The sequence below is a fragment of the Argopecten irradians genome, chromosome 4 (genome assembly GCF_041381155.1).
Source record: "Argopecten irradians isolate NY chromosome 4, Ai_NY, whole genome shotgun sequence".
NCBI lineage: Eukaryota > Metazoa > Mollusca > Bivalvia > Pectinida > Pectinidae > Argopecten > Argopecten irradians.
In genome coordinates this window covers 10,082,219-10,110,085 of record NC_091137.1, presented here as the reverse complement: position 1 = coordinate 10,110,085, position 27,867 = coordinate 10,082,219, and the positions used below count along the sequence as shown (strand labels likewise).

The 27,867-nt window shown below is 36.6% G+C and overlaps 1 protein-coding gene and 3 long non-coding RNA genes across 6 annotated transcripts in view; all 4 read right to left on the bottom strand.

Annotated features, from left to right (window-relative positions):
• Positions 1–1,120: 1,120 nt before the first annotated feature.
• Positions 1,121–3,977, bottom strand: LOC138320561 (uncharacterized). The gene is made up of 2 exons (XR_011208214.1): positions 3,137–3,977; positions 1,121–3,006 (listed from the first exon to the last, which is right to left on the bottom strand). It is a non-coding gene; the product is annotated as an uncharacterized lncRNA (long non-coding RNA).
• An 8,898-nt stretch (positions 3,978–12,875) lies between these two features.
• On the bottom strand, positions 12,876–16,839 carry LOC138320559 (uncharacterized). Of its 2 annotated transcripts, XR_011208212.1 has the most exons (4): positions 16,777–16,839; positions 16,235–16,562; positions 15,115–15,250; positions 12,876–14,922 (listed from the first exon to the last, which is right to left on the bottom strand). It is a non-coding gene; the product is annotated as an uncharacterized lncRNA (long non-coding RNA). The 2 variants fall into 2 exon arrangements; XR_011208211.1 differs by lacking the exons at positions 16,235–16,562; positions 16,777–16,839 and having other exon boundaries at positions 15,115–15,263.
• A 4-nt stretch (positions 16,840–16,843) lies between these two features.
• LOC138320560 (uncharacterized) lies at positions 16,844–17,802 on the bottom strand. Its single transcript, XR_011208213.1, has 3 exons — positions 17,784–17,802; positions 17,099–17,201; positions 16,844–16,927 (listed from the first exon to the last, which is right to left on the bottom strand). It is a non-coding gene; the product is annotated as an uncharacterized lncRNA (long non-coding RNA).
• Positions 17,803–19,613: 1,811 nt separating this feature from the next.
• Positions 19,614–27,867, bottom strand: part of LOC138320557 (uncharacterized) — a 29,554-nt gene continuing 21,300 nt past the window's right edge. For both annotated transcript variants that reach the window (XM_069263613.1, XM_069263615.1), the window contains 2 exons: positions 23,952–23,994; positions 19,614–23,511 (listed from right to left, as the gene is read on the bottom strand). In XM_069263613.1, coding sequence (XP_069119714.1) covers positions 22,216–23,511; positions 23,952–23,994 — 1,339 coding nt within the window. In that variant the 3' untranslated portion in view covers positions 19,614–22,215. The remainder of the gene's footprint in view (positions 23,512–23,951; positions 23,995–27,867) is intronic.

Sequence of the window (27,867 nt, the reverse complement as noted above, 5' to 3'; positions counted from 1 at the left end):
GGTGAGTATATGTCTCCAGGCATAATCCCATAATAATGTTAACACACAACACACAACCTGCCGGAATATTCTATTATTTTAAAATCCAAATTAAGAAAAAAAACCACACAATGAATATGAAGAGAATTCAATCCTCTATTGATGCGGAATTAAACACATCCACAGAATTTCTGTACATATCCCAGATAGAGTTTCCTCCTTATTATGAATTCACCATTTAACACTTATCTACAACATTAACTCCAAGTTCCATATTGTGAAACCATGTTGTTTTTGTACAACACTTTTGATTTTAAATATCCAAATCATCTACACTGTAGTTTTACAATTATTTTGATGTTGTTTCAACAATATTTCAGAATTTCATCTAAATCTCGTTGGCTTGTTGAATGAAATTGCCCATGGTACATGTATAAATAAATCCAAAACTGTCCCTAGAGAGGTCGAAATTTCTAATCACCTGAATTCGATGAAAGTTCTGGGGGCATCGACTGTTTTGAACAGGCTTGGAAATCTCTTTTATATGCATTTATTTTAGCAAGATGCTTTCAAATAAACGCCTCAATTGCAAGTCTAGTTTCATATGTCACATCAGACATTGGAAAGAAATGTCCTTTTAGTAAAAGCCACCTTAATATATAGCTTAAATTGAGAAAATAATATCCCTCCATCACCGTCGGTGGACATGATGAAAATGAATTTACAGATAGTCGTCCAACCCAAAAGCATGCTTCATGCATTCCGCTCATGAATGATATTCATCAAATATAGCACAGGCAAAAAAAACTGGCTTATATAAGAAATAAAAGTGTACTTTATTGATACAAAGACTTGCTATGTTTTAAGTTAGAGATGAGCCTCAAACTGTACAATATGTGGGATAGAGAACAGATCTCGGCTCTGACGGGCCTATATACAATTTTCTATCCCACATATTGTACAGTTTTCAGCTTATATCCATAACATGATGGCGCTGTATGATACAACTGATATGCATATGGCACTGTATCACACAAATAATGGTATAGCAACATAAACTTCAGATAATGATATGGCAATGCAGCATGGCAAATAGGCCCACTTGCCATACAGTTAGGAGAGAAAAAAGGAAAACTTTGCATTGCATTAACAGGTTTTATTTGTGAAGGAAACAGAGCTATCATTTACGTTGATAGTAATAAATTACACAATTTGATAATCTTGATACAACCTATACTTTGGCTATACATAGCATAGCCATCCAACAGAGCTAAACTAATACTAACAAAATCAGACTGGATAATACAGGCTAAACTAATACTACCAAAATCAGACTTGATAATACAGGCTAAACTAATACTACCAAAATCAGACTTGATAATACAGGCTAAACTAATACTACCAAAATCAGACTGGATAATACAGGCTAAACTAATACTACCAAAATCAGACTTGATAATACAGGCTAAACTAATACTACCAAAATCAGACTGGATAATACAGGCTAAACTAATACTACCAAAATCAGACTGGATAATACAGGCTAAACTAATACTAACAAAATCAGACTGGATAATACAGGCTAAAAACTAATACTACCAAAATCAGACTGGATAATACAGGCTAAACTAATACTACCAAAATCAGACTGGATAATACAGGCTAAACTAATACTACCAAAATCAGACTGGATAATACAGGCTAAACTAATACTAACAAAATCAGACTGGATAATACAGGCTAAACTAATACTACCAAAATCAGACTGGATAATACAGGCTAAACTAATACTACCAAAATCAGACTGGATAATACAGGCTAAACTAATACTACCAAAATCAGACTGGATAATACAGCTAAACTAATACTAACAAAATCAGACTGGATAATACAGGCTAAACTAATACTACCAAAATCAGACTTGATAATACAGGCTAAACTAATACTACCAAAATCAGACTTGATAATACAGGCTAAACTAATACTACCAAAATCAGACTGGATAATACAGGCTAAACTAATACTAACAAAATCAGACTTGATAATACAGGCTAAACTAATACTACCAAAATCAGACTGGATAATACAGGCTAAACTAATACTAACAAAATCAGACTTGATAATACAGGCTAAACTAATACTAACAAAATTAGACTGGATAATACAGGATAATATTGCAGGTGTGAGGAATCTGTAGCTTTAGTGTCATTCTTTTGTATACCCATATTCATAGTAATATCGACCTTGCATTAGAACAGAGATACAGAAAAGTAACTTTGACTTGAAGAATGTTGTACAATTATTCCAGACCTATGTAAATACATGGTAATCAGCTTTTTTCCAAACATTTATTTGAAGGTAATACAACATGAATTATGATTGTGTGAAAAGGTAATATTTTCATGGAGCTAATGATATAACATGATACCTGTTCACAGGAGCGGATTACTCTGTAATAAAGATACCTGATTCAACAAAGGAAATAAAAATATTTGGGAAGTTCACACTAAGAATTATTATTAGGTGTGTCTTTCCAACTTCAAGAGATATTTTATTGATTACAGACTGTAAGCGTCTGTTAACTTTTTGCCTATTTGTAAGATGTAATTACCGTATTCTACCCAATAAGCGCCCATGTCCCTATAAGCGCCCCTCCCCCTTTTTGAGGCCTCAATTTCAATTGCCCAAGCATAAATAAGGACCAAAACTACAAAAAGCGGTATAAATTTGCAATAATTTTGACTTATTAGCACCTTTTCATTTTTATCAATTTTTTAAGCGCCCTTGGCACTTTACTGGGTCAAATACGGTATACAAATTGTAGTTAATTGGTACATTGGTTTACAGTAAGTACAACAGGTCACCTCTTCATTTATATAAGCCCTGTAATAGGAGCATACAAAATTAACTTATCAACAGTACCTGGGGATAGAACTGATGACGATAAGCAGCCATCATAATATACCCTATTAATTTAAGGTGTCTATCATTTTCATAGATGCTACAGGAGAAACATTTTTGGCTGACCTGTAACAATGATATTGTAGGGTGTATTGCCATGTGGCTGACCTGTAACAATGATATTGTAGGGTGTATTGCCATGTTTGGGTGACCTGTAACAGTGATATTGTAGGGTGTATTGCCATGTTTGGCTGACCTGTAACAGTGATATTGTAGGGTGTATTGCCATGTTTGGGGGATCTGTAACAATGATATTGTAGGGTGTATTGCCATGTTTGGCTGACCTGTAACAATGATATTGTAGGGTGTATTGCCATGTTTGGGGGATCTGTAACAATGATATTGTAGGGTGTATTGTCATGTTTGGGTGACCTGTAACAATGATATTGTAGGTTGTATTGCCACGTTTGGAATGTTACAATGATATTGCAGGGTGTATTGCCATGTTTGGCTGACCTGTAACAGTGATATTGTAGGGTGTATTGCCATGTTTGGCTGACCTGTAACAGTGATATTGTAGGGTGTATTGCCATGTTTGGCTGACCTGTAACAGTGATATTGTAGGGTGTATTGCCATGTTTGGCTGACCTGTAACAATGATATTGTAGGGTGTATTGCCATGTTTGGCTGACCTGTAACAGTGATATTGTAGGGTGTATTGCCATGTTTGGCTGACCTGTAACAGTGATATTGTAGGGTGTATTGCCATGTTTGGCTGACCTGTAACAATGATATTGTAGGGTGTATTGCCATGTTTGGGGGATCTGTAACAATGATATTGTAAGGTGTATTGCCATGTTTGGCTGACCTGTAACAGTGATATTGTAGGGTGTATTGCCATGTTTGGCTGACCTGTAACAGTGATATTGTAGGGTGTATTGCCACGTTTGGCTGACCTGTAACAGTGATATTGTAGGGTGTATTCCCATGTTTGGCTGACCTGTAACAGTGATATTGTAGGGTGTATTGCCATGTTTGGGGGATCTGTAATAGTGATATTGTAGGGTGTATTGCCATGTTTGGCTGACCTGTAACAATGATATTGTAGGGTGTATTGCCATGTGTCTGGGGGATCTGTAACAATGATATTGTAGGGTGTATTGCCATGTTTGGCTGACCTGTAACAATGATATTGTAGGGTGTATTGCCATGTTTGGCTGACCTGTAACAATGATATTGCAAGGTGTATTGCCATGTTTGGCTGACCTGTAACAATGATATTGTAGGTTGTATTGCCATGTTTGGCTGACCTGTAACAATGATATTGTAGGGTGTATTGCCATGTTTGGGGGATCTGTAACAATGATATTGTAGGGTGTATTGCCATGTTTGGCTGACCTGTAACAATGATATTGTAGGGTGTATTGCCATGTTTGGCTGACCTGTAACAATGATATTGTAGGGTGTATTGCCATGTTTGGCTGACCTGTAACAATGATATTGTAGGGTGTATTGCCATGTTTGGCTGACCTGTAACAGTGATATTGTAGGGTGTATTGCCATGTTTGGCTGACCTGTAACAATGATATTGTAGGGTGTATTGCCATGTTTGGCTGACCTGTAACAATGATATTGTAGGGTGTATTGCCATGTTTGGCTGACCTGTAACAGTGATATTGTAGGGTGTATTGCCATGTTTGGCTGACCTGTAACAATGATATTGTAGGGTGTATTGCCATGTTTGGCTGACCTGTAACAATGATATTGTAGGGTGTATTGCCATGTTTGGCTGACCTGTAACAATGATATTGTAGGGTGTATTGCCATGTTTGGGTGACCTGTAACAATGATATTGTAGGGTGTATTGCCATGTTTGGGGGACCTGTAACAATGATATTGTAGGGTGTATTGCCATGTTTGGGGGATCTGTAACAATGATATTGTAGGGTGTATTGCCATGTTTGGGTGACCTGTAACAATGATATTGTAGGGTGTATTGCCATGTTTGGGTGACCTGTAACAATGATATTGTAGGTTGTATTGCCATGTTTGGGTGACCTGTAACAATGATATTGTAGGGTGTATTGCCATGTTTGGCTGACCTGTAACAATGATATTGTAGGGTGTATTGCCATGTTTGGGGGATCTGTAACAATGATATTGTAGGGTGTATTGCCATGTTTGGCTGACCTGTAACAATGATATTGTAGGGTGTATTGCCATGTTTGGGGGACCTGTAACAATGATATTGTAGGGTGTATTGCCATGTTTGGGGGATCTGTAACAATGATATTGTAGGGTGTATTGCCATGTTTGGCTGACCTGTAACAGTGATATTGTAGGGTGTATTGCCATGTTTGGCTGACCTGTAACAGTGATATTGTAGGGTGTATTGCCATGTTTGGCTGACCTGTAACAATGATATTGTAGGGTGTATTGCCATGTTTGGGTGACCTGTAACAATGATATTGTAGGGTGTATTGCCATGTTTGGCTGACCTGTAACAATGATATTGTAGGGTGTATTGCCATGTTTGGGGGATCTGTAACAATGATATTGTAGGGTGTATTGCCATGTTTGGGTGACCTGTAACAATGATATTGTAGGGTGTATTGCCATGTTTGGCTGACCTGTAACAATGATATTATAGGGTGTATTGCCATGTTTGGGTGACCTGTAACAGTGATATTTGTAGGTTGTATTGCCCATGTTTGGGGGATCTGTAACAATGATATTGTAGGTTGTATTGCCATGTTTGGCTGACCTGTAACAATGATATTATAGGGTGTATTGCCATGTTTGGGCTGACCTGTAACAGTGATATTGTAGGTTGTATTGCCATGTTTGGGGATGACCTGTAACAATGATATTGTAGGTTGTATTGCCATGTTTGGCTGACCTGTAACAGTGATATTGTAGGTTGTATTGCCATGTTTGGGGGACCTGTAACAATGATATTGTAGGTTGTATTGCCATGTTTGGGTGACCTGTAACAATGATATTGTAGGGTGTATTGCCATGTTTGGCTGACCTGTAACAGTGATATTGTAGGGTGTATTGCCATGTTTGGGGACCTGTAACAATGATATTGTAGGGTGTATTGCCATGTTTGGGGGACCTGTAACAATGATATTGTAGGGTGTATTGCCATGTTTGGCTGACCTGTAACAATGATATTGTAGGTGTTATTGCCATGTTTGGGTGACCTGTAACAATGATATTGCAGGGTGTATTGCCATGTTTGGGGGATCTGTAACAATGATATTGTAGGGTGTATTGCCATGTTTGGCTGACCTGTAACAGTGATATTGTAGGGTGTATTGCCATGTTTGGCTGACCTGTAACAATGATATTGCAAGGTGTATTGCCATGTTTGGGGATCTGTAACAATGATATTGTTTTTTTCCAGGGGTGTATTGCCATGTTTGGCTGACCTGTAACAATGATATTGTAAGGTGTATTGCCATGTTTGGCTGACCTGTAACAGTGATATTGTAGGGTGTATTGCCATGTTTGGCTGACCTGTAACAGTGATATTGTAGGGTGTATTGCCATGTTTGGCTGACCTGTAACAATGATATTGTAGGGTGTATTGCCATGTTTGGCTGACCTGTAACAATGATATTGTAGGGTGTATTGCCATGTTTGGCTGACCTGTAACAGTGATATTGTAGGGTGTATTGCCATGTTTGGGGGACCTGTAACAATGATATTGTAGGGTGTATTGCCATGTTTGGCTGACCTGTAACAGTGATATTGTAGGGTGTATTGCCATGTTTGGCTGACCTGTAACAGTGATATTGTAGGGTGTATTGCCATGTTGGCTGACCTGTAACAAATGATATTGTAGGGTGTATTGCCATGTTTGGCTGGACCTGTAACAGTGATATTGTAGGGTGTATTGCCATGTTTGGCTGACCTGTAACAATGATATTGTAGGGTGTATTGCCATGCCATGTTTGGCTGACCTGTAACAATGATATTGTAGGGTGTATTGCCATGTTTGGCTGACCTGTAACAATGATATTGTAGGGTGTATTGCCATGTTTGGGTGACCTGTAACAATGATATTGTAGGGTGTATTGCCATGTTTGGGTGACCTGTAACAATGATATTGTAGGGTGTATTGCCATGTTTGGCTGACCTGTAACAATGATATTGTAGGGTGTATTGCCATGTTTGGCTGACCTGTAACAATGATATTGTAGGGTGTATTGCCATGTTTGGCTGACCTGTAACAGTGATATTGTAGGGTGTATTGCATATTTGGGGGATCTGTAACAGTGATATTGTAGGGTGTATTGCCATGTTTGGCTGACCTGTAACAATGATATTGTAGGGTGTATTGCCATGTTTGGGGGATCTGTAACAATGATATTGTAGGGTGTATTGCCATGTTTGGGGGATCTGTAACAATGATATTGTAGGGTGTATTGCCATGTTTGGGGGACCTGTAACAATGATATTGTAGGGTGTATTGCCATGTTTGGCTGACCTGTAACAGTGATATTGTAGGGTGTATTGCCATGTTTGGCTGACCTGTAACAGTGATATTGTAGGTTGTATTGCCATGTTTGGGGGATCTGTAACAATGATATTGTAGGGTGTATTGCCATGTTTGGGGATCTGTAACAATGATATTGTAGGGTGTATTGCCATGTTTGGGTGACCTGTAACAATGATATTGTAGGGTGTATTGCCATGTTTGGCTGACCTGTAACAGTGATATTGTAGGGTGTATTGCCATGTTTGGGGGATCTGTAACAGTGATATTGTAGGGTGTATTGCCATGTTTGGGTGACCTGTAACAATGATATTGTAGGGTGTATTGCCATGTTTGGCTGACCTGTAACAATGATATTGTAGGGTGTATTGCCATGTTTGGGGGATCTGTAACAATGATATTGTAGGGTGTATTGCCATGTTTGGCTGACCTGTAACAGTGATATTGTAGGGTGTATTGCCATGTTTGGCTGACCTGTAACAATGATATTGTAGGGTGTATTGCCATGTGGCTGACCTGTAACAATGATATTGTAGGGTGTATTGCCATGTTTGGCTGACCTGTAACAATGATATTGTAGGGTGTATTGCCATGTTTGGGGGATCTGTAACAATGATATTGTAGGGTGTATTGCCATGTTTGGGGGACCTGTAACAGTGATATTGTAGGTTGTATTGCCATGTTTGGCTGACCTGTAACAGTGATATTGTAGGGTGTATTGCCATGTTTGGGTGGACCTGTAACAATGATATTGTAGGGTTGTATTGCCATGTTTGGCTGACCTGTAACAATGATATTGTAGGTTGTATTGCCATGTTTGGGTTTGGCTGACCTGTAACAATGATATTGTAGGGTGTATTGCCATGTTTGGGGACCTGTAAACAATGTTTGTAGGTGACCTGTAAACAGTGATATTGTAGGTTGTATTGCCATGTTTGGGTGACCTGTAACAATGTATATTGTAGGTTGTATTGCCATGTTTGGCTGACCTGTAACAGATGATATTGTAGGTTGTATTGCCATGTTTGGGGGATCTGTAACAATGATATTGTAGGGTGTATTTGCCATGTTTGGCTGACCTGTAACAATGATATTGTAGGGTGTATTGCCATGTTTGGGGGACCTGTAACAATGATATTGTAGGGTGTATTGCCATGTTTGGGTGACCTGTAACAATGATATTGTAGGGTGTATTGCCATGTTTGGCTGACCTGTAACAATGATATTGTAAGGTTGTATTGCCATGTTTGGCTGACTGTAACAATGATATTGTAAGGTGTATTGCCATTGCCAATGTTTGGGTGTATTGCCATGTTTGGGGACCTGTAACAGTGATATTGTAGGGTGTATTGCCATGTTTGGCTGACCTGTAACAATGATATTGTAGGGTGTATTGCCATGTTTGGGGGATCTGTAACAATGATATTGTAGGTGTATTGCCATGTTTGGGGGACCTGTAACAATGATATTGTAGGTGTATTGCCATGTTTGGGTGACCTGTAACAGTGATATTTGTAGGTGTATTGCCATGTTTGGCTGACCTGTAACAATGATATTGTAGGGTGTATTGCCATGTTTGGCTGACCTGTAAACAATGATATTGTAGGGTGTATTGCCATGTTTGGCTGACCTGTAACAATGATATTGTAGGGGTGTATTGCCATGTTTGGCTGACTGTAACAATGATATTGTAGGGTGTATTGCCATGTTTGGGGGACCTGTAACAATGATATTGTAAGGTGTATTGCCATGTTTGGCTGACCTGTAACAATGATATTGTAGGGTGTATTGCCATGTTTGGCTGACCTGTAACAATGATACTTGTAGGTGTATTGCCATGTTTGGGGACCTGTAACAATGATATTGTAGGGTGTATTGCCATGTTTGGCTGACCTGTAACAATGATATTGTAGGTGTATTGCCATGTTTGGGGACCTGTAACAATGATATTGTAGGGTGTATTGCCATGTTTGGGTGACCTGTAACAATGATATTGTAGGTGTATTGCCATGTTTGGGTGACCTGTAACAATGATATTGTAGGGTGTATTGCCATGTTTGGGGTGACCTGTAACAATGATATTGTAAGGTGTATTGCCATGTTTGGCTGACCTGTAACAATGATATTGTAGGGTGTATTGCCATGTTTGGCTGACCTGTAACAATGATATTGTAGGGTGTATTGCCATGTTTGGGTCTGACCTGTAACAATGATATTGCAGGGTGTATTGCCATGTTTGGCTGACCTGTAACAATGATATTGTAGGTGTATTGCCATGTTTGGGGGATCTGTAACAATGATATTGTAGGGTGTATTGCCATGTTTGGCTGACCTGTAACAATGATATTGTAGGGTGTATTGCCATGTTTGGCTGACCTGTAACAGTGATATTGTAGGGTGTATTGCCATGTTTGGCTGACCTGTAACAATGATATTGTAGGGTGTATTGCCATGTTTGGCTGACCTGTAACAATGATATTGTAAGGTGTATTGCCATGTTTGGCTGACCTGTAACAATGATATTGTAGGGTGTATTGCCATGTTTGGCTGACCTGTAACAATGATATTGTAGGTTTGTATTGCCATGTTTGGGCTGACCTGTAACAATGATATTGTAGGTGTATTGCCATGTTTGGCTGACCTGTAACACATGATATTGTAGGGTGTATTGCCATGTTTGGCCATGTTTGTGGGTGTATTGCATGTTTGGGTGACCTGTAACAAATGATATTGTAGGTTGTATTGCCATGTTTGGCTGACCTGTAACAATGATATTGTAGGGTGTATTGCCCATGTTTGGCTGACCTGTAACAATGATATTGTAGGTTGTATTTGCCATGTTTGGGGGATCTGTAACAATGATATTGTAGGGTGTATTGCCATGTTTGGGGACCTGTAACAGTGATATTGTAGGTTGTATTGCCATGTTTGGGTGACCTGTAACAATGATATTGTAGGTTGTATTGCCATGTTTGGCTGACCTGTAACAATGATATTGAAGGTGTATTGCCATGTTTGGGTGACCTGTAACAATGATATTGTATTGCCATGTTTGGCTGACCTGTAACAATGATATTGTAAGGTGTATTGCCATGTTTTGGCTGACCTGTAACAGTGATATTGTAGGGTTGTATTGCCATGTTTGGGGACCTGTAACAATGATATTGCAAGGTGTATTGCCATGTTTGGGGACCTGTAACAGTGATATTGTAGGTAAGGTGTATTGCCATGTTTGGGTGACCTGTAACAATGATATTGTAGGTTGTATTGCCATGTTTGGGCTGACCTGTAACAGTGATATTGTAGGGTGTATTGCCATGTTTGGGTGACCTGTAACAATGATATTGTAGGGTGTATTGCCATGTTTGGCTGACCTGTAACAATGATATTGCAATGGTGTATTGCCATGTTTGGCTGACCTGTAACAGTGATATTGTAAGGTGTATTGCCATATGTTTGGCTGACCTGTAACAATGATATTGCAAGGTGTATTGCCATGTTTGGGTGACCTGTAACAATGATATTGTAAGGTGTATTGCCATGTTTGGGTGACCTGTAACAGTGATATTGTAGGTTGTATTGCCATGTTTGGGTGACCTGTAACAGTGATATTGTAGGTTGTATTTGCCATGTTTGGCTGACCTGTAACAGTGATATTGTAGGTTGTATTGCCATGTTTTGGCTGACCTGTAACAATGATATTGTAGGGTTGTATTGCCATGTTTGGGTGACCTGTAACAGTGATATTGTAGGTTGTATTGCCATGTTTGGGTGACCTGTAACAATGATATTGCAAGGTGTATTGCCATGTTTGGCTGACCTGTAACAATGATATTGTAGGTGTATTGCCATGTTTGGGTGACCTGTAACAGTGATATTGTAGGTTGTATTGCCATGTTTGGCTGACCTGTAACAGTGATATTGTAGGTTGTATTGCCATGTTTGGGTGACCTGTAACAGTGATATTGTAGGTTGTATTTGCCATGTTTGGGTGACCTGTACAATGATATTGTAGGTTGCAATTGCCATGTTTGGCTGACCTGTAACAATGAAATTGCAAGGTGTATTGCCATGTTTGGTACCATGTACTGTAAACAGTGATATTGTAGGTTGTATTGCCATGTTTGGCTGACCTGTAGCAATGATATTGTAGGGTGTATTGCCATGTTTGGCTGACCTGTAACAGTGATATTGTAGGTTGTATTGCCATGTTTGGGTGACCTGTAACAGTGATATTGTAGGGTGTATTGCCATGTTTGGGTGACCTGTAACAATGATATTGCAAGGTGTATTGCCATGTTTGGGGGATCTGTAACAGTGATATTGTAGGGTGTATTGCCATGTTTGGGTGACCTGTAACAGTGATATTGTAGGGTGTATTGCCATGTTTGGGTGACCTGTAAACAATGATATTGTAGGTTGTATTGCCATGTTTGGGTGACCTGTAACAATGATATTGCAAGGTGTGTATTGCCATGTTTGGGGGATCTGTAACAGTGATATTGTAGGGTGTATTGCCATGTTTGGGTGACCTGTAACAGTGATATTATAGGGTGTATTTGCCATGTTTGGGGGATCTGTAACAATGATATTGTAGGGTGTATTGCCATGTTTGGGTGACCTGTAACCAATGATATTGTAGGTTGTATTGCCATGTTTGGGTGACCTGTAACAATGGTATTGTAAGGTTGTATTGCCATGTTTGACAAGCTGAACACTGACATGTTATCCCGACAGATGTCACCAAAGATGCAGTAACTACAATCGTGTACATCGCTGTAGGCAGAGGAAGTTAAAACAATAACCAACATTGGATTACTTAATACCTTCAAGTGTTACATTCTCATGTCAAACATCTAGACCATGAATGCTTTGGAGATGGAATATCAATATTCAAGTAAAATGAAAACCCTTACCAGAAAATAAAATAATTCAGTGAAATTTTTTAAATAAATTTTAAATCGTAATAAGCAAGTAATAAATAATTAGCACAATAATTATGTTCATTTTCTAAATACCATCGGATTTTCTAATACTAAAAATATTCTTTTTTTAACACATCACTGGCCTTTACAATAATGTCACATGGACATAGATAATTACAAGCAACATGATTTTTGTGACATGACATTGTCAGTTACTTAATACAATTGTACATCATAATGAATATAGTTTACATGTAAAGCACATTTATATAATCCTAACCGAGTTCCATGGCCTTGTATAAAGCAAATTTTAATGTTTTGTTTGCATACTCAAACACACTAGATATAGCAAGAGAATCTTTGTACTTACACTTGTGGTGAACCCAATGGCATGTTACAAATAAAACATGCATAACAACTTGTACAAGACACTGTTTGTCTACTTATATCATAAATTGAAAAGGCATCAAACTAAAACTAGTATATATCACTAACGTTTGGTATTGATTTCATGTGTAGAACAGGCATGGTAGCAATGGATTCAAGCACAAGAAAATACATAACAATATCATTTTATTCACTTTAATCAATTGTGAAGCACTTGATCCCCCCAAAACAAACTCTTCATTCTAAATGGACTGATGTAAAACATCTTGAACTTGAATTAACAGTTTAAGTCCTTTATGCAAAAAGATTTACTTAAAGTACGGCTGATAATTTGTTTTCTAATAAAATGGTGGGTGACAGTTATAGCCAGTTAAATAATTCTGCATCATAAATCTTATATTACCTGAATACCTCAACCATGCTGATGAGCTAAAAACAATATGTAAGTTCATGGTACTAAAATGGAACAAAGTTCATGGTACTAAATGGAAATAATGGAACAAAGTTCATGGTACTAAATGGAAATAATGGAACAAAGTTCATGGTACTAAATGGAAATAATGGAACAAAGTTCATGGTACTAAATGGAAATAATGGAACAAAGTTCATGGTACTAAATGGAAATAATGGAACAAAGTTCATGGTACTAAATGGAACAAAGTTCATGGTACTAAATGGAACAAAGTTCATGGTACTAAATGGAACAAAGTTCATGGTACTAAATGGAAATAATGGAACAAAGTTCATGGTACTAAATGGAAATAATGGAACAAAGTTCATGGTACTAAATGGAAATAATGGAACAAAGTTCATGGTACTAAATGGAAATAATGGAACAAAGTTCATGGTACTAAATGGAAATAATGGAACAAAGTTCATGGTACTAAATGGAACAAAGTTCATGGTACTAAATGGAACAAAGTTCATGGTACTAAAATGGAACAAAGTCCATGGTACTAAATGGAACAAAGTTCATGGTACTAAATGGAACAAAGTTCATGGTACTAAACGGAACAAAGTTCATGGTACTAAATGGAACAAAGTTCATGGTGCTAAACAGAACAAAGTTCATGGTACTAAATGGAACAAAGTTCATGGTACTAAATGGAACAAAGTTCATGGTACTTAATGGAGTTCATGGTACTTTATGAAACTAGGTTCATGGTACTAAAATGTAAATAAGGTTATGGTACTAAATGTAAATTAGTTCATTATACTAAATGTAAATAAGTTTATGGTACTAAATGGAAATAAGTTCATGGTATAACATTTAAAGATGTTCCACCGCTGACAAATAGTATTTTTTCACTATCAAAAACAGCAGCAGACCTTTCAGTATTTTTCTTCAGTTACAAAAGTTACTTACTTTACACCATTACCGCCGTTTAAAAGTTTGAGCTTCTAATTTTACTTCAAGTTAAAAATATAAAAAAAATAATTATTTGCATCCCGAAAAAATTTCGTGGCACTATATCCTATATGGAATGAAGTACTGATTGCGCATGACCCAAATAGGCAAAATAACTTATTTTATATCATTTTTTGTGTTAATTAGACTTATGTAAACACAATTAAACACTAATTATTGTTCAAATGATAAATATCATTTATGCTCTGTCGGTGGTGGAGCATCTTTAAGTTATGCAATGTGAATTAGTTGTTTTAAATGCAAGATAATTTTACTAAATGTGTAATCCATAGAATTCTATCGCTAATCCTGTGTATAGTACTGTGAAAGCACTTTGAAAACTAAACATATACAAGAATACCTAGCTGTCCATAAATACTACCCAAGGGCTAACATGTTGTTTATTATAAAAAAGTCAAATTATTTAGATATTGGCTATTTAGAAGCGTAAGAGTGGTCTAAATCAGGTGGTCCTAATACTGTGTATAGAGGTGGTCACTAAGTTTTACTGTATAATATTTTAACACCTATAAATACAGACACCAGGTATTAGGTGTATTTTGGAAGAATACTGCTCATTCCTTCTAAAGCATCTGGTATAGGTAGTACTAAGGTGTTTACAGTGTATATGGTCATTATGCTATACCTACGTGGTTGTTATACCTACGTGGTTGTTATACCTACGTGGTTGTTATACCTACGTGGTTGTTATACCTGCATGTGGTTGTTATACCTACGTGGTTGTTATACCTGCGTGGTTGTTATACCTACGTGGTTGTTATACCTACGTGGTTGTTATACCTACGTGGTTGTTATACCTACGTGGTTGTTATACCTACGTGGTTGTTATACCTACATGGTTGTTGTTATACCTATGTGGTTGTTATACCTACGTGGTTGTTATACCTACGTGGTTGTTATACCTACGTGGTTGTTATACCTACGTGGTTGTTATACCTACGTGGTTGTTATACCTGCATGGGTTGTTATACCTACGTGGTTGTTATAACCTGCGTGGTTGTTATACCTACGTGGTTGTTATACCTACGTGGTTGTTATACCTACGTGGTTGTTATACCTACATGGTTGTTATACCTACGTGGTTGTTATACCTACGTGGTTGTTATACCTACGTGGTTGTTATACCTGCGTGGTGTTTATACCTTACGTGGTTGTTATATAACCTACGTGGTTGTTATTACCTCATGCGTGTTATACTACGTGGTTGTTATGGTTTGTTATACCTACGTGGTTGTTATACCTACGTGGTTGTTATACCTGCAATGGTTGTTATACCTACGTGGTTGTTATACCTACGTGGTTGTTATACCTACGTGGTTGTTATACCTACGTGGTTGTTATACCTACTGGTGTTTGTTATACCTACGTGGTTGTTATATACCTACGTGGTTGTTATACCTACTTGGTTGTTATACCTACTTGGTTGTTATACCTACGTGGTTGTTATACCTACGTGGTTGTTATACCTACGTGGTTGTTATACCTACGTGGTTGTTATACCTACGTGGTTGTTATACCTACGTGGTTGTTATACCTACGTGGTTGTTATACCTACGTGGTTGTTATACCTACGTGGTTGTTATACCTACGTGGTTGTTATACCTACGTGGTTGTTATACCTAACGTGGTTGTTATAACCTACGTGGTTATACCTACGTGGTTGTTATATACTACTGGTTGTTTATTACCTACGTGGTTGTTATACCTACGTGGTTGTTATACCTACGTGGTTGTTATACCTACGTGGTTGTTATACCTACGTGGTTGTTATACCTACGTGGTTGTTATACCTACGTGGTTGTTATACCTACGTGGTTGTTATACCTACGTGGTTGTTATACCTACGTGGTTGTTATACCTACGTGGTTGTTATACCTACGTGGTTGTTATATACCTACGTGGTTGTTATACCTACGTTTGTTAGAACCTACGGTATACCTACGTGGTTTGTTATACCTACGTTATTAACCTACGTGGTTGTTTTACCTACGTGGTTGTTATACCTACGTGGTTGTTTTACCTACGTGGTTGTTTATACCTACGTGGTTGTTATACCTAACGTGGTTGGTATACCTACGTGGTTGTTATACCTACATGGTTGTTATATACCTACATGGTTGTTATACCTACGTGGTTGTTATACCTACGTGGTTTGTTATACCTACGTGGTTGTTATACCTGCGTGGTTGTTATACCTACGTGGTTGTTATACCTACGTGGTTGTTATACCTACGTGGTTGTTATACCTACGTGGTTGTTATACCTACGTGGTTGTTATACCTGCGTGGTTGTTATACCTACGTGGTTGTTATACCTACGTGGTTGTTATACCTACGTGGTTGTTATACCTACGTGGTTGTTATACCTACGTGGTTGTTATACCTACGTGGTTGTTATACCTACGTGGTTGTTATACCTACGTGGTTGTTAAACCTACCTATGTGTGGTTGTTATACCTACGTGGTTGTCTTATACCTACGTGGTTGTTATACCTACGTGGTTGTTATACCTACGTGGTTGTTATACCTACGTGGTTGTTATACCTACGTGGTTGTTATACCTACGTGGTTGTTATACCTACGTGGTTGTTATACCTACGTGGTTGTTATACCTACGTGGTTGTTATACCTACGTGGTTGTTTATAACCTACGTGGTTGTTATACCTACGTGGTTGTTATACCTACGTGGTTGTTATACCTACGTGGTTGTTATATACCTACGTGGTTGTTATACCTACGTGGTTGTTATACCTACGTGGTTGTTATACCTACGTGGTTGTTATACCTGCGTGGTTGTTATACCTACGTGGTTGTTATACCTACGTGGTTGTTATACCTACGTGGTTGTTATACCTACGTGGTTGTTATACCTACGTGGTTGTTATACCTACGTGGTTGTTATACCTACGTGGTTGTTATACCTACGTGGTTGTTATACCTACGTGGTTGTTATACCTACGTGGTTGTTATTACCTACGTGGTTGTTTATACCTACGTGGTTGTTATACCTACGTGGTTGTTATACCTGCGTGGTTGTTATACCTACGTGGTTGTTATACCTGCGTGGTTGTTATACCTACGTGGTTGTTTATACCTACGTGGTTGTTTATACCTACGTGGTTGTTATACCTACGTGGTTGTTATACCTACGTGGTTGTTATACCTATGCGTGGTTGTTATACCTACTTGGTTTTGTTATACCTACTTGGTTGTTATACCTACGTGGTTGTTATACCTACGCTGGTTGTTATACCTACGTGGTTGTTATACCTACGTGGTTGTTTATACCTACTTGGTTGTTATACCTACGTGGTTGTTATATACTATTTGGTTGTTATACCTACTTGGTTGTTATACCTACAGGTTGTTATAACCTACGTGGTTGTTATACCTACGTGGTTGTTATACCTACGTGGTTGTTATACCTACTTGGTTGTTATACCTACGTGGTTGTTATACCTACGTGGTTGTTATACCTACGTGGTTTTATACCTACGTGGTTGTTATACCTACGTGGTTGTTATATACCTACGTGGTTGTTATACCTACGTGGTTGTTATACCTACGTGGTTGTTATACCTACGTGGTTGTTATACCTACGTGGTTGTTATACCTACGTGGTTGTTATACCTACGTGGTTGTTATATGGTTGTTATACCTACATGGTTGTTATACCTACTTATACCTACGGGTTGTTATACCTACGTTATATACCTACGTGGTTGTTTTACCTACGTGGTTGTTTATACCTACGTGGTTGTTATACCTACGTGGTTGTTATACCTACGTGGTTGTTATACCTACGTGGTTGGTATACCTACGTGGTTGTTATACCTACATGGTTGTTATACCTACGTGGTTGTTATACCTACGTGGTTGTTATACCTACGTGGTTGTTATACCTACGTGGTTGTTATACCTACGTGGTTGTTATACCTACGTGGTTGTTATACCTACGTGGTTGTTATACCTACATGGTTGTACCTTTCTATTTTGACTAATAAATGTGGCTCTGTTTGGCTAAGGCAACAATATGAACACATAACTAGCATCATTGGATCAAAGCTTTGATTGTTAATAGCAAACAATAAGACACATATCACATTATGCACCAAATATGAAAGGAAATAAAAAAAAGGCATAAGAACGAAATGTTTAAGGTATTCTTTTGAAATAGACTACCAATAAAAACCTAAATAAGTTTCGGACTCCAACCAGTGTGAAATCATAACCTAAAGAATAAATTCACATTTTCAAAACTATTTAGTTGGTAAACATTTTTATTAAATTGATTAATAAACCATAGAAAAGGGTGCTAGATGAATACATCTTTTTGTTGATATGTTATCAATTATGAAATTATGAATATTATTTATCCTACCTGGATTAACCTACCTGGATTATCCTACCTGAATTACCCTATTCCAAAATGCTTGTGACATTGTCCTGATATCATTGCACATTATAGTAGAATGTAATTCTATATCACCATATAAGGTCAAAAGCCTTCATTCCAAAGGTTATTTCTAGATCTTCTCAAAATTTTGTCAAAACCAATCAAGTATCCACCTTTTATCTTGTCCAAACTACTTCCCATATCATAATTTTTAGTGAAGGTCAAAAATAGGTGATAATTATTTCTGTTCATCACACAATTTCATACCACCATTAATATCAGATTAAAGTACATTTCAAATTCACCATCATCAATTTAACTCAGATCAAAGTACATTTCAAATTCACCATCATCAATTTCAGATCGAAGTACATTTCAAAATCATCATCATCAATTTCAGATAGAAGTACATTTCAAATTCACCATCATCAATCTCGGATCAAAGTACATTTCAAAATCACCATCATCAATTTCAAATCGAAGTACATTTCAAAATCACCATCATCAATTTCATATCTAAATACATATCCAAATTACCATCATCAATTTCAGATCTTAATACAGAAAAAAAATCCTTGTCAATCTCAGATCTGAGTACACACTATAAAAAAATCAGTCATCAATCTCAGATCTTAGTAGTTAATAAAGAATAAAATGAAATTGTAAATGACAATATCTCAGTTTTAAGATACCAAAACAATGTAGGTATAAATACAATTTGCCATCATTTAGTTCCACCTTCAGTGGCATCGGCGGAATGTGGGATTTATCGAATTATGCTTTACCAATGTGATCTTGGAATCTTGAATTCAACTACAGTAGTTGTTTCCATCTGATGTATTTAAATTCAAATATAAAATGTTTTAAGTCTTCTTTACAAATAATGCATATATTCTTATCATTTATTTTAAAACAAGACTCTTTTTATATTATTATTGAATTTTCTTTTATATTATTATGGAATTCAACTTTGATCTCAAAAACGACTGAAAGGGGATTTCAAGCCAAAAAGTAAAAATAAATGCACCAATTGCCATACTCCAACTGGATAGATAAAGCCATTTTTTTCTTGTAAAAATCTAGAAGTCCTCATTTGTTAGGTTTTTTTTTAATGTATGAATGAATCAAAATATCATGACATTTATAATAGCACTAGCTAAAGTTCTATGCAAAATATACAGTATTGAAATAAGGTTTTACACAAGTGTAGATGATACACCCTCATAAAATATACATCAAAACATTAGCACAAATACCTGTCATACTGTTCAACGAGCAAATCCAAATCACATGGTCAGAATTAGACAGGGCAATCTGATTAAAATACAGATCCTTATTATCACTATGTTGGATAAGAGGATCTGAGAACATCCCATTAGGGGTCACGTCAAGATGACCTTTTGAAATGGCCAATCAAATTGGCACTACCAGAATCTTGACTGGGTACGAAAGAGTTTGAAAAAGCTATCCAAATTATTTTCATGTATGTAGTCATCTCGCCCAAAATGCACAACAAAGCTAATTGCATATGTATACTGGGGCGAAAAGACGATTTCAATTGATGTTGTAAGGTGTAGAAACTGCATTTGCTCTGAAGTACACGTGGTATAAAGGTCATCTGAACGTGACCCCTTATGGGATATTGTCAGATCCTCTATTGAACGGAGTGGTTATAAGGATCTGTGTTTTAATCAGATTGTAGACAGGGTGTCAAAATACACAGATACAAGTAAATCATATATTGGTAACTAAGATTGGTACCGACACAAAAGGGAAGATAACTGTGTCACATGTAGAGACAAAATAAACAAAACCATAGCTAACTACGACTGGCTTACCGATAGTCAAATCAGACAGGCAGACATACTAACATCATAGCTGTAATTTACTATACAGGAAAGGAAATTATTCTATCCAAGTATACACAGTCAAAATTTTTGATATGTGAAGCTATCATTTTATATATATATTTTTAATTCCAATTCTTCTAGAATCTTTAATACATGACAATTTTTATTAATTAGCACAAAATTGACAAACATAATTGTACATTAAATAGTAGACATAGTGATTGAGATTTTAAATGATTAAATACTGTTTATTCAGATCAACTTTAACTATATATGTAATCTCTACATATTGCACATTACACGGAAACAAATTTTATCGAGAGAATTTTTTACATGTATCAATTGCTTATTGATGAAACATTAGAAACAGATATTGTTTAATATCTTGAAACTGTTCACAGAGAATAATATCACATTTTTTTTAAATTTCAGTTTAATATGATCACAACTCTTTTTCTTATTGCAAAGTACATTGTTATTGATAAATTAAATAATAATACCAAAGAGAAAACCAGAAAACAAGATAGGCTTAACAAATACATGAGATCTGAAACACAGACTGACGGCTCACATTCATACATATGTATATGTAGATATATGTTAACAGAATAAAAAGTGCATTTAATGAGCAGGCTTTCAAGATCAAATTGTACATGTTGATTAAATAACATTCTTTACAACACATGTATTACAAGCTTAAGGAAATGCCCACGTACATATTCAGTTGAGACTATTGTCCATTGCTGGCCTGAAATCTTAATACCCTGTATGTACCTTGTGTGTATATCATAGCCATCACCCTGTATTCTCTCGCTAATACTGATCCATTATAATTAATCCAACTAATTAGAATTATCAAAGACATCATCTGCAGCTGCAGAGTGCCATTAATTTAGACAGCATATATGCAAGTACATCTTTTACAACACAATTAGCCCTTAATTATATAATTATTGTACAGAAATAACATAGTATTTCTATCAACACTTGGATATACTAAAATCATTGAGATAGATCAGAGATTAATTTTGATTAATCTAAAATAAATCTAAAACAGCAATCCAAAAGGTTAATTAGCATTATGGTAACTCAACTCTTCTGATTTTGTTTAAATTCAGCCAAATTTCGATATATTGTAATTTCAATACTTGTAAAAAATTTTAATGAAATAACATAAATGTCAAACAATATTGAAATAAAAATGCTTAACAGAAGAAGTGGCACTTTAAACAGATGTCTTCAAAAGAATTTATGATATCATTACTACAAAAAAACATTATCAAGATGCTTCATTAAGTATCAATATTGAAATCTATTGCCCTGGATATCAGCACTAAAGGTGGCAGTAGATAAAAAAGTTTTCTGTAAAACAACAACTTTGGTGGAAGTAGCACTAATGTCTAACCCGCACATTCCTGTTAGCTTTTGAAATTTGAGCCGTACCTAATCCAACATATATCATTCGTTTCTCTAGTTTATAACAAATTAGGGTCTCTTTACATGAGAAGTTCCTAGAATGCTTACATGGCTCCTGATCAAGAAGTATTATGCAGGCACATACTTTTCTCAATTAATTGAACTTCTGCACTATAAACCAACTTATTTTGTCAGTAACTTAAGTTGCCTTTCCATGCCTTATGGTATTTCAAGGCAATCTAATTTCTCAATCGATACCTCTTTGGTACTTGTACATGTGTGTAAGCTATTTCTGCAGCGATTGATTTAAAATTTTCAAGATTAATATATTCAATGGAAATACACTGTACACAAACTTTATCAGTAATTTCACACCAAAATCAGTTGGTTAACATTAATTTATATATATCAAACAAGAGCATAATAAATTAGGCTGTGTCTATGTGTTCCTCTGTAACTACTACCGGGCTACCTAGTTGAGTATCATCTATCTGCATGTCAGTTTCTGGACTAGATAAGGGTAGAGTTCTATTGGACTGACTCGCCGGGTCGTCCTCGTTTGTTAGAGTGTTCGACAGTGAAACATCACCATTAACTACAGATTCTGTGACAGTTGTCTCCCCTTTCTCATTAGGGTGGTGAATGTATTGCTCCAGGTGACTAAGTTTGGGTGGCAGACTCATTCTGTTCCAGTCCTGTCTTTTAAACGTTGGACTATTATCATCAGTGGAAGCCTGGTCAGAAAATTCCAGGGTCAAGAGTTCCACCTGGTCATCGTCCAGCATTGGTCCAGTACTTGCAATGCTCTCCGTGTCTGACCCATCTTCTCCTTCCTGACCCCCAGGGGTCAAGAAAGAGCCCTGTCGACTTGGGGAGTTTGACATAGAATTCTCCCTGAATGTTTTCTCTGTTGGACTTCCAAAAGGATTAAATTTCGGAAATTCCATATTCCTTTGAACTTTTGACTGGTCCTTTGACAAACGTCTTCGTTGACCTTTCCTGGTGGGTTGGATTTCCGTCGCCTGATATCGTTGAGTTAAAGGGTCCATGGCCGCGTCAATCTTCAGTATTAATCCTCCCTGGAGTTTACGTCGCCTGCCAGTAGGAGATGACTGAGATCGTGCACGTTGTGACAGATCAGGTCTGTCTGAGTAGTCACTACCACTGGGGGAAGATGACAACAGAACACTAGTGAAGTCCTTAGGTATACTGGATTCTCGAGATAAACTACGCCGCAGGGCACTGTGTCGACTATTTGGCAATGCTTTATATTCTTCATCAAATGTAGGGGCAGGGAAATCATCCTCATTTCCCTCTGTTTGACTTAGGCGTCTATCTACTGCCTCTCGATAACTTGGGTTACGTGACTTATCTAAACTTTGATGAATGACGGATGGGAGACTGTAATTGATGTCCTCCGGTGACTTAAAATGTTTGGCATGACTAGATGTGTTAGTAGACTGGGATGACCCCTGACAGCTACTTATATGGCTTGACCCCTGACCTTCCACAGAGGCCATACCCTTGTCTCTGTTGGGTGGAGGTGACGGCGACTCTGAGCCTACCCCTGCCTCACGGACACCGAGCTCCTGCTGTTTCCGTTTTTCCTGTCTCTGCTGGTGAATCTCATCACTGATAAGCTCCAGGTTTTTTAATGCGTCAGAGTAGGATGATTTAGCCATAGAAACATCCTCCTCAAGGATATGGATACTTCTCTTCTGATCCTTAAATCAGATAAAAACATCACATTTTACAAAATGTAGAGAAAATATTCAGCAGAAACTAGTTAGCATGTACTCTTAAAAAAATATCCTGTTAAGTTTACAACTGTTTTGTTTCTTTGTAAAATTACAGAGGTAAATGACCAAGACAAATTCGTATGTAAGAATGTAAAAGCCTCTGTAAGAATATCTATACAATTGGTAGATTTGATTTCTGGATGCTAGGTCGTTCAAATTCCATCTCTTAGAATATACATGTATAAAGTTTATACTACATAAAGAACCAAAAATATCTCTGAAATGTGGCCAGATATTTGATCCTTTCCAAAACAAGTTATATCTTAAATACACTGGACTCCATTTAGTCTGACAAAGCTCATACTGTCCTCATTTTCACGAACAGTTAAAACTCTGCTAAAAATGTTTACTATGAATTTCCTTACCTCCATAGATTGGTTGAATTTTGCCTTCATTTCAAAGTAAGGTCTGAAACAAACAAAATGAGAAACAAATAAGCAGAGTTTATACATATTCTATATCTACATATTTAAGAGATATCTGCCCTTGCGAGTAGGTATTGAATGCAAGTTGTAATATGTTTGAGAGCGTAACGTTATGCTTTTCAGAGAAAGTGATGTGAATTTTGCTCACAAAATAATGATATCACAAATTCACAATGGATACCTACCAGGAAGGGAAGTAACTCTGTAATATATATGCAAAGAAGGAATACATGTACCGGGGGTATACATAATTATATTATCACAACTGGTTGTCAATTCAGTCTAAAAAGGTATACAGATCCCCTATCTAGTCATATGACCAGTGGAATATGAGTTACTATCTGTTATAGAGTGATATAACAATATTTCCCCTTTTTGCCATAATTTCAAGTTCACCATCGGTCAGTGTCATTCTATTTAATTTGGAATAATCCCTATCCCTTGGCTAGTTATGTAAATACTCTAATCAGACTCTTATCCTTTTTCTCCTATCCCTTAACTAGTTCTGTAAATACTCTAATCAGAATAGCCTCTTTATTTTTCCTTCTATCTCTGAACTAGTTATGTAAATACTCTAACCAGAATAGCCTTTATCCCTTTTCCTCCTATGCTTTGCTAGTTATGTAAATACTCTAATCAGAATAGCCTTTATCCCTTTTCCTCCTATGCTTTGCTAGTTATGTAAATACTAACAGAATAGCAGAATTTAGTTATGTAATACTCTAATCAGAATAGCCTTTTCCCTTTTCCTCCTATGCTTTGCTAGTTATGTAAATACTCTAATCAGAATAGCCTTTATCCCTTTTCCTCCTATGCTTTGCTAGTTATGTAAATACTCTAATCAGAATAGCCTTTATCCCTTTTCCTCCTATTCTTTGCTAGTAATGTAAATACTCTAATCAGAATAGCCTTTACCCTTTTCCTCCTATGCTTTGCTAGTTATGTAAATACTCTAATCAGAATAGCCTTTATCCTTTTCTCTATGCTATTTGCTAGTTATGTAAATACTCTAATCAGAATAGCCTTTATCCCTTTTCCTCCTATTCTTTGCTAGTTATGTAAAATACTCTAATCAGAATAGCCTTTATCCCTTTTCCTCCTATGCTTTGCTAGTTATGTAAATACTCTAATCAGAATAGCCTTTATCCCTTTTCCTCCTATGCTTTGCTAGTTATGTAAATACTCTAATCAGAATAGCCTTTATCCCTTTTCCTCCTATGCTTTGCTAGTTATGTAAATACTCTAATCAGAATAGCCTTTTTCCCTTTTCCTCCTATGCTTTGCTAGTTATGTAAATACTCTAATCAGAATAGCCTTTATCCCTTTTCCTCCTATGCTTTGCTAGTTATGTAAATACTCTAATCAGAATAGCCTTTATCCCTTTTCCTCCTATTCTTTGCTAGTTATGTAAATACTCTAATCAGAATAGCCTTTATCCCTTTTCCTCCTATGCTTTGCTAGTTATGTAAATACTCTAATCAGAATAGCCTTTATCCCTTTTCCTCCTATGCTTTGCTAGTTATGTAAATACTCTAATCAGAATAGCCTTTATCCCTTTTCCTCCTATGCTTTGCTAGTTATGTAAATACTCTAATCAGAATAGCCTTTATCCCTTTTCCTCCTATGCTTTGCTAGTTATGTAAATACTCTAATCAGAATAGCCTTTATCCCTTTTCCTCCTATGCTTTGCTAGTTATGTAAATACTCTAATCAGAATAGCCTTTATTCCTTTTCCTCCTATGCTTTGCTAGTTATGTAAATACTCTAATCAGAAATAGCCTTTATCCCTTTTCTCCTATGCTTTGCTAGTTATGTAAATACTCTAATCAGAATAGCCTTTATCCCTTTTCCTCCTATGCTTTGCTAGTTATGTAAATACTCTAATCAGAATAGCCTTTATCCCTTTTCCTCCTATGCTTTGCTAGTTATGTAAATACTCTAATCAGAATAGCCTTTATCCCTTTTCCTCCTATTCTTTGCTAGTTATGTAAATACTCTAATCAGAATAGCCTTTATCCCTTTTCCTCCTATGCTTTGCTAGTTATGTAAATACTCTAATCAGAATAGCCTTTATCCCTTTTCCTCCTATTCTTTGCTAGTTATGTAAATACTCTAATCAGAATAGCCTTTATCCCTTTTCCTCCTATGCTTTGCTAGTTATGTAAATACTCTAATCAGAATAGCCTTTATCCCTTTTCCTCTATGCTTTGCTAGTTATGTAAATACTCTAATCAGAATAGCCTTTATCCCTTTTCCTCCTATGCTTTGCTAGTTATGTAAATACTCTAATCAGAATAGCCTTTATCCCTTTTCCTCCTATGCTTTGCTAGTTATGTAAATACTCTAATCAGAATAGCCTTTATCCTTTTTCCTCCTATGCTTTGCTAGTTATGTAAATACTCTAATCAGAATAGCCTTTATCCCTTTTCCTCCTATGCTTTGCTAGTTATGTAAATACTCTAATCAGAATAGCCTTTATCCCTTTTCCTCCTATGCTTTGCTAGTTATGTAAATACTCTACTCTAATCAGAATAGCCTTTATCCTTTTCCTCCTATGCTTTGCTAGTTATGTAAATACTCTAATCAGAATAGCCTTTATCCCTTTTCCTCCTATGCTTTGCTAGTTATGTAAATACTCTAATCAGAATAGCCTTTATCCCTTTTCCTCCTATGCTTTGCTAGTTATGTAAATACTCTAATCAGAATAGCCTTTATCCCTTTTCCTCCTATGCTTTGCTAGTTATGTAAATACTCTAATCAGAATAGCCTTTATCCCTTTTCCTCCTATGCTTTGCTAGTTATGTAAATACTCTAATCAGAATAGCCTTTATCCCTTTTCCTCCTATGCTTTGCTAGTTATGTAAATACTCTAATCAGAATAGCCTTTATCCCTTTTCCTCCTATGCTTTGCTAGTTATGTAAATACTCTAATCAGAATAGCCTTTATCCCTTTTCCTCCTATGCTTTGCTAGTTATGTAAATACTCTAATCAGAATAGCCTTTATCCCTTTTCCTCCTATGCTTTGCTAGTTATGTAAATACTCTAATCAGAATAGCCTTTATCCCTTTTCCTCCTATGCTTTGCTAGTTATGTAAATACTCTAATCAGAATAGCCTTTATCCCTTTTCCTCCTATGCTTTGCTAGTTATGTAAATACTCTAATCAGAATAGCCTTTATCCCTTTTCCTCCTATGCTTTGCTAGTTATGTAAATACTCTAATCAGAATAGCCTTTATCCCTTTTCCTCCTATGCTTTGCTAGTTATGTAAATACTCTAATCAGAATAGCCTTTATCCCTTTTCCTCCTATGCTTTGCTAGTTATGTAAATACTCTAATCAGAATAGCCTTTATCCCTTTTCCTCCTATGCTTTGCTAGTTATGTAAATACTCTAATCAGAATAGCCTTTATCCTTTTTCCTCCTATGCTTTGCTAGTTATGTAAATACTCTAATCAGAATAGCCTTTATCCCTTTTCCTCCTATGCTTTGCTAGTTATGTAAATACTCTAATCAGAATAGCCTTTATCCTCTTTTCCTCCTATGCTTTGCTAGTTATGTAAATACTCTAATCAGAATAGCCTTTATCCCTTTTCCTCCTATGCTTTGCTTTTATGTAAAATACTCTAATCAGAATAGCCTTTATCCCTTTTCCTCCTATGCTTTGCTAGTTATGTAAATACTCTAATCAGAATAGCCTTTATCCCTTTTCCTCCTATGCTTTGCTAGTTATGTAAATACTCTAATCAGAATAGCCTTTATCCCTTTTCCTCTCTATGCTTGCTTGAGTTATGTAAATACTCTAATCAGAATAGCCTTTATCCCTTTTCCTCCTATGCTTTGCTAGTTATGTAAATA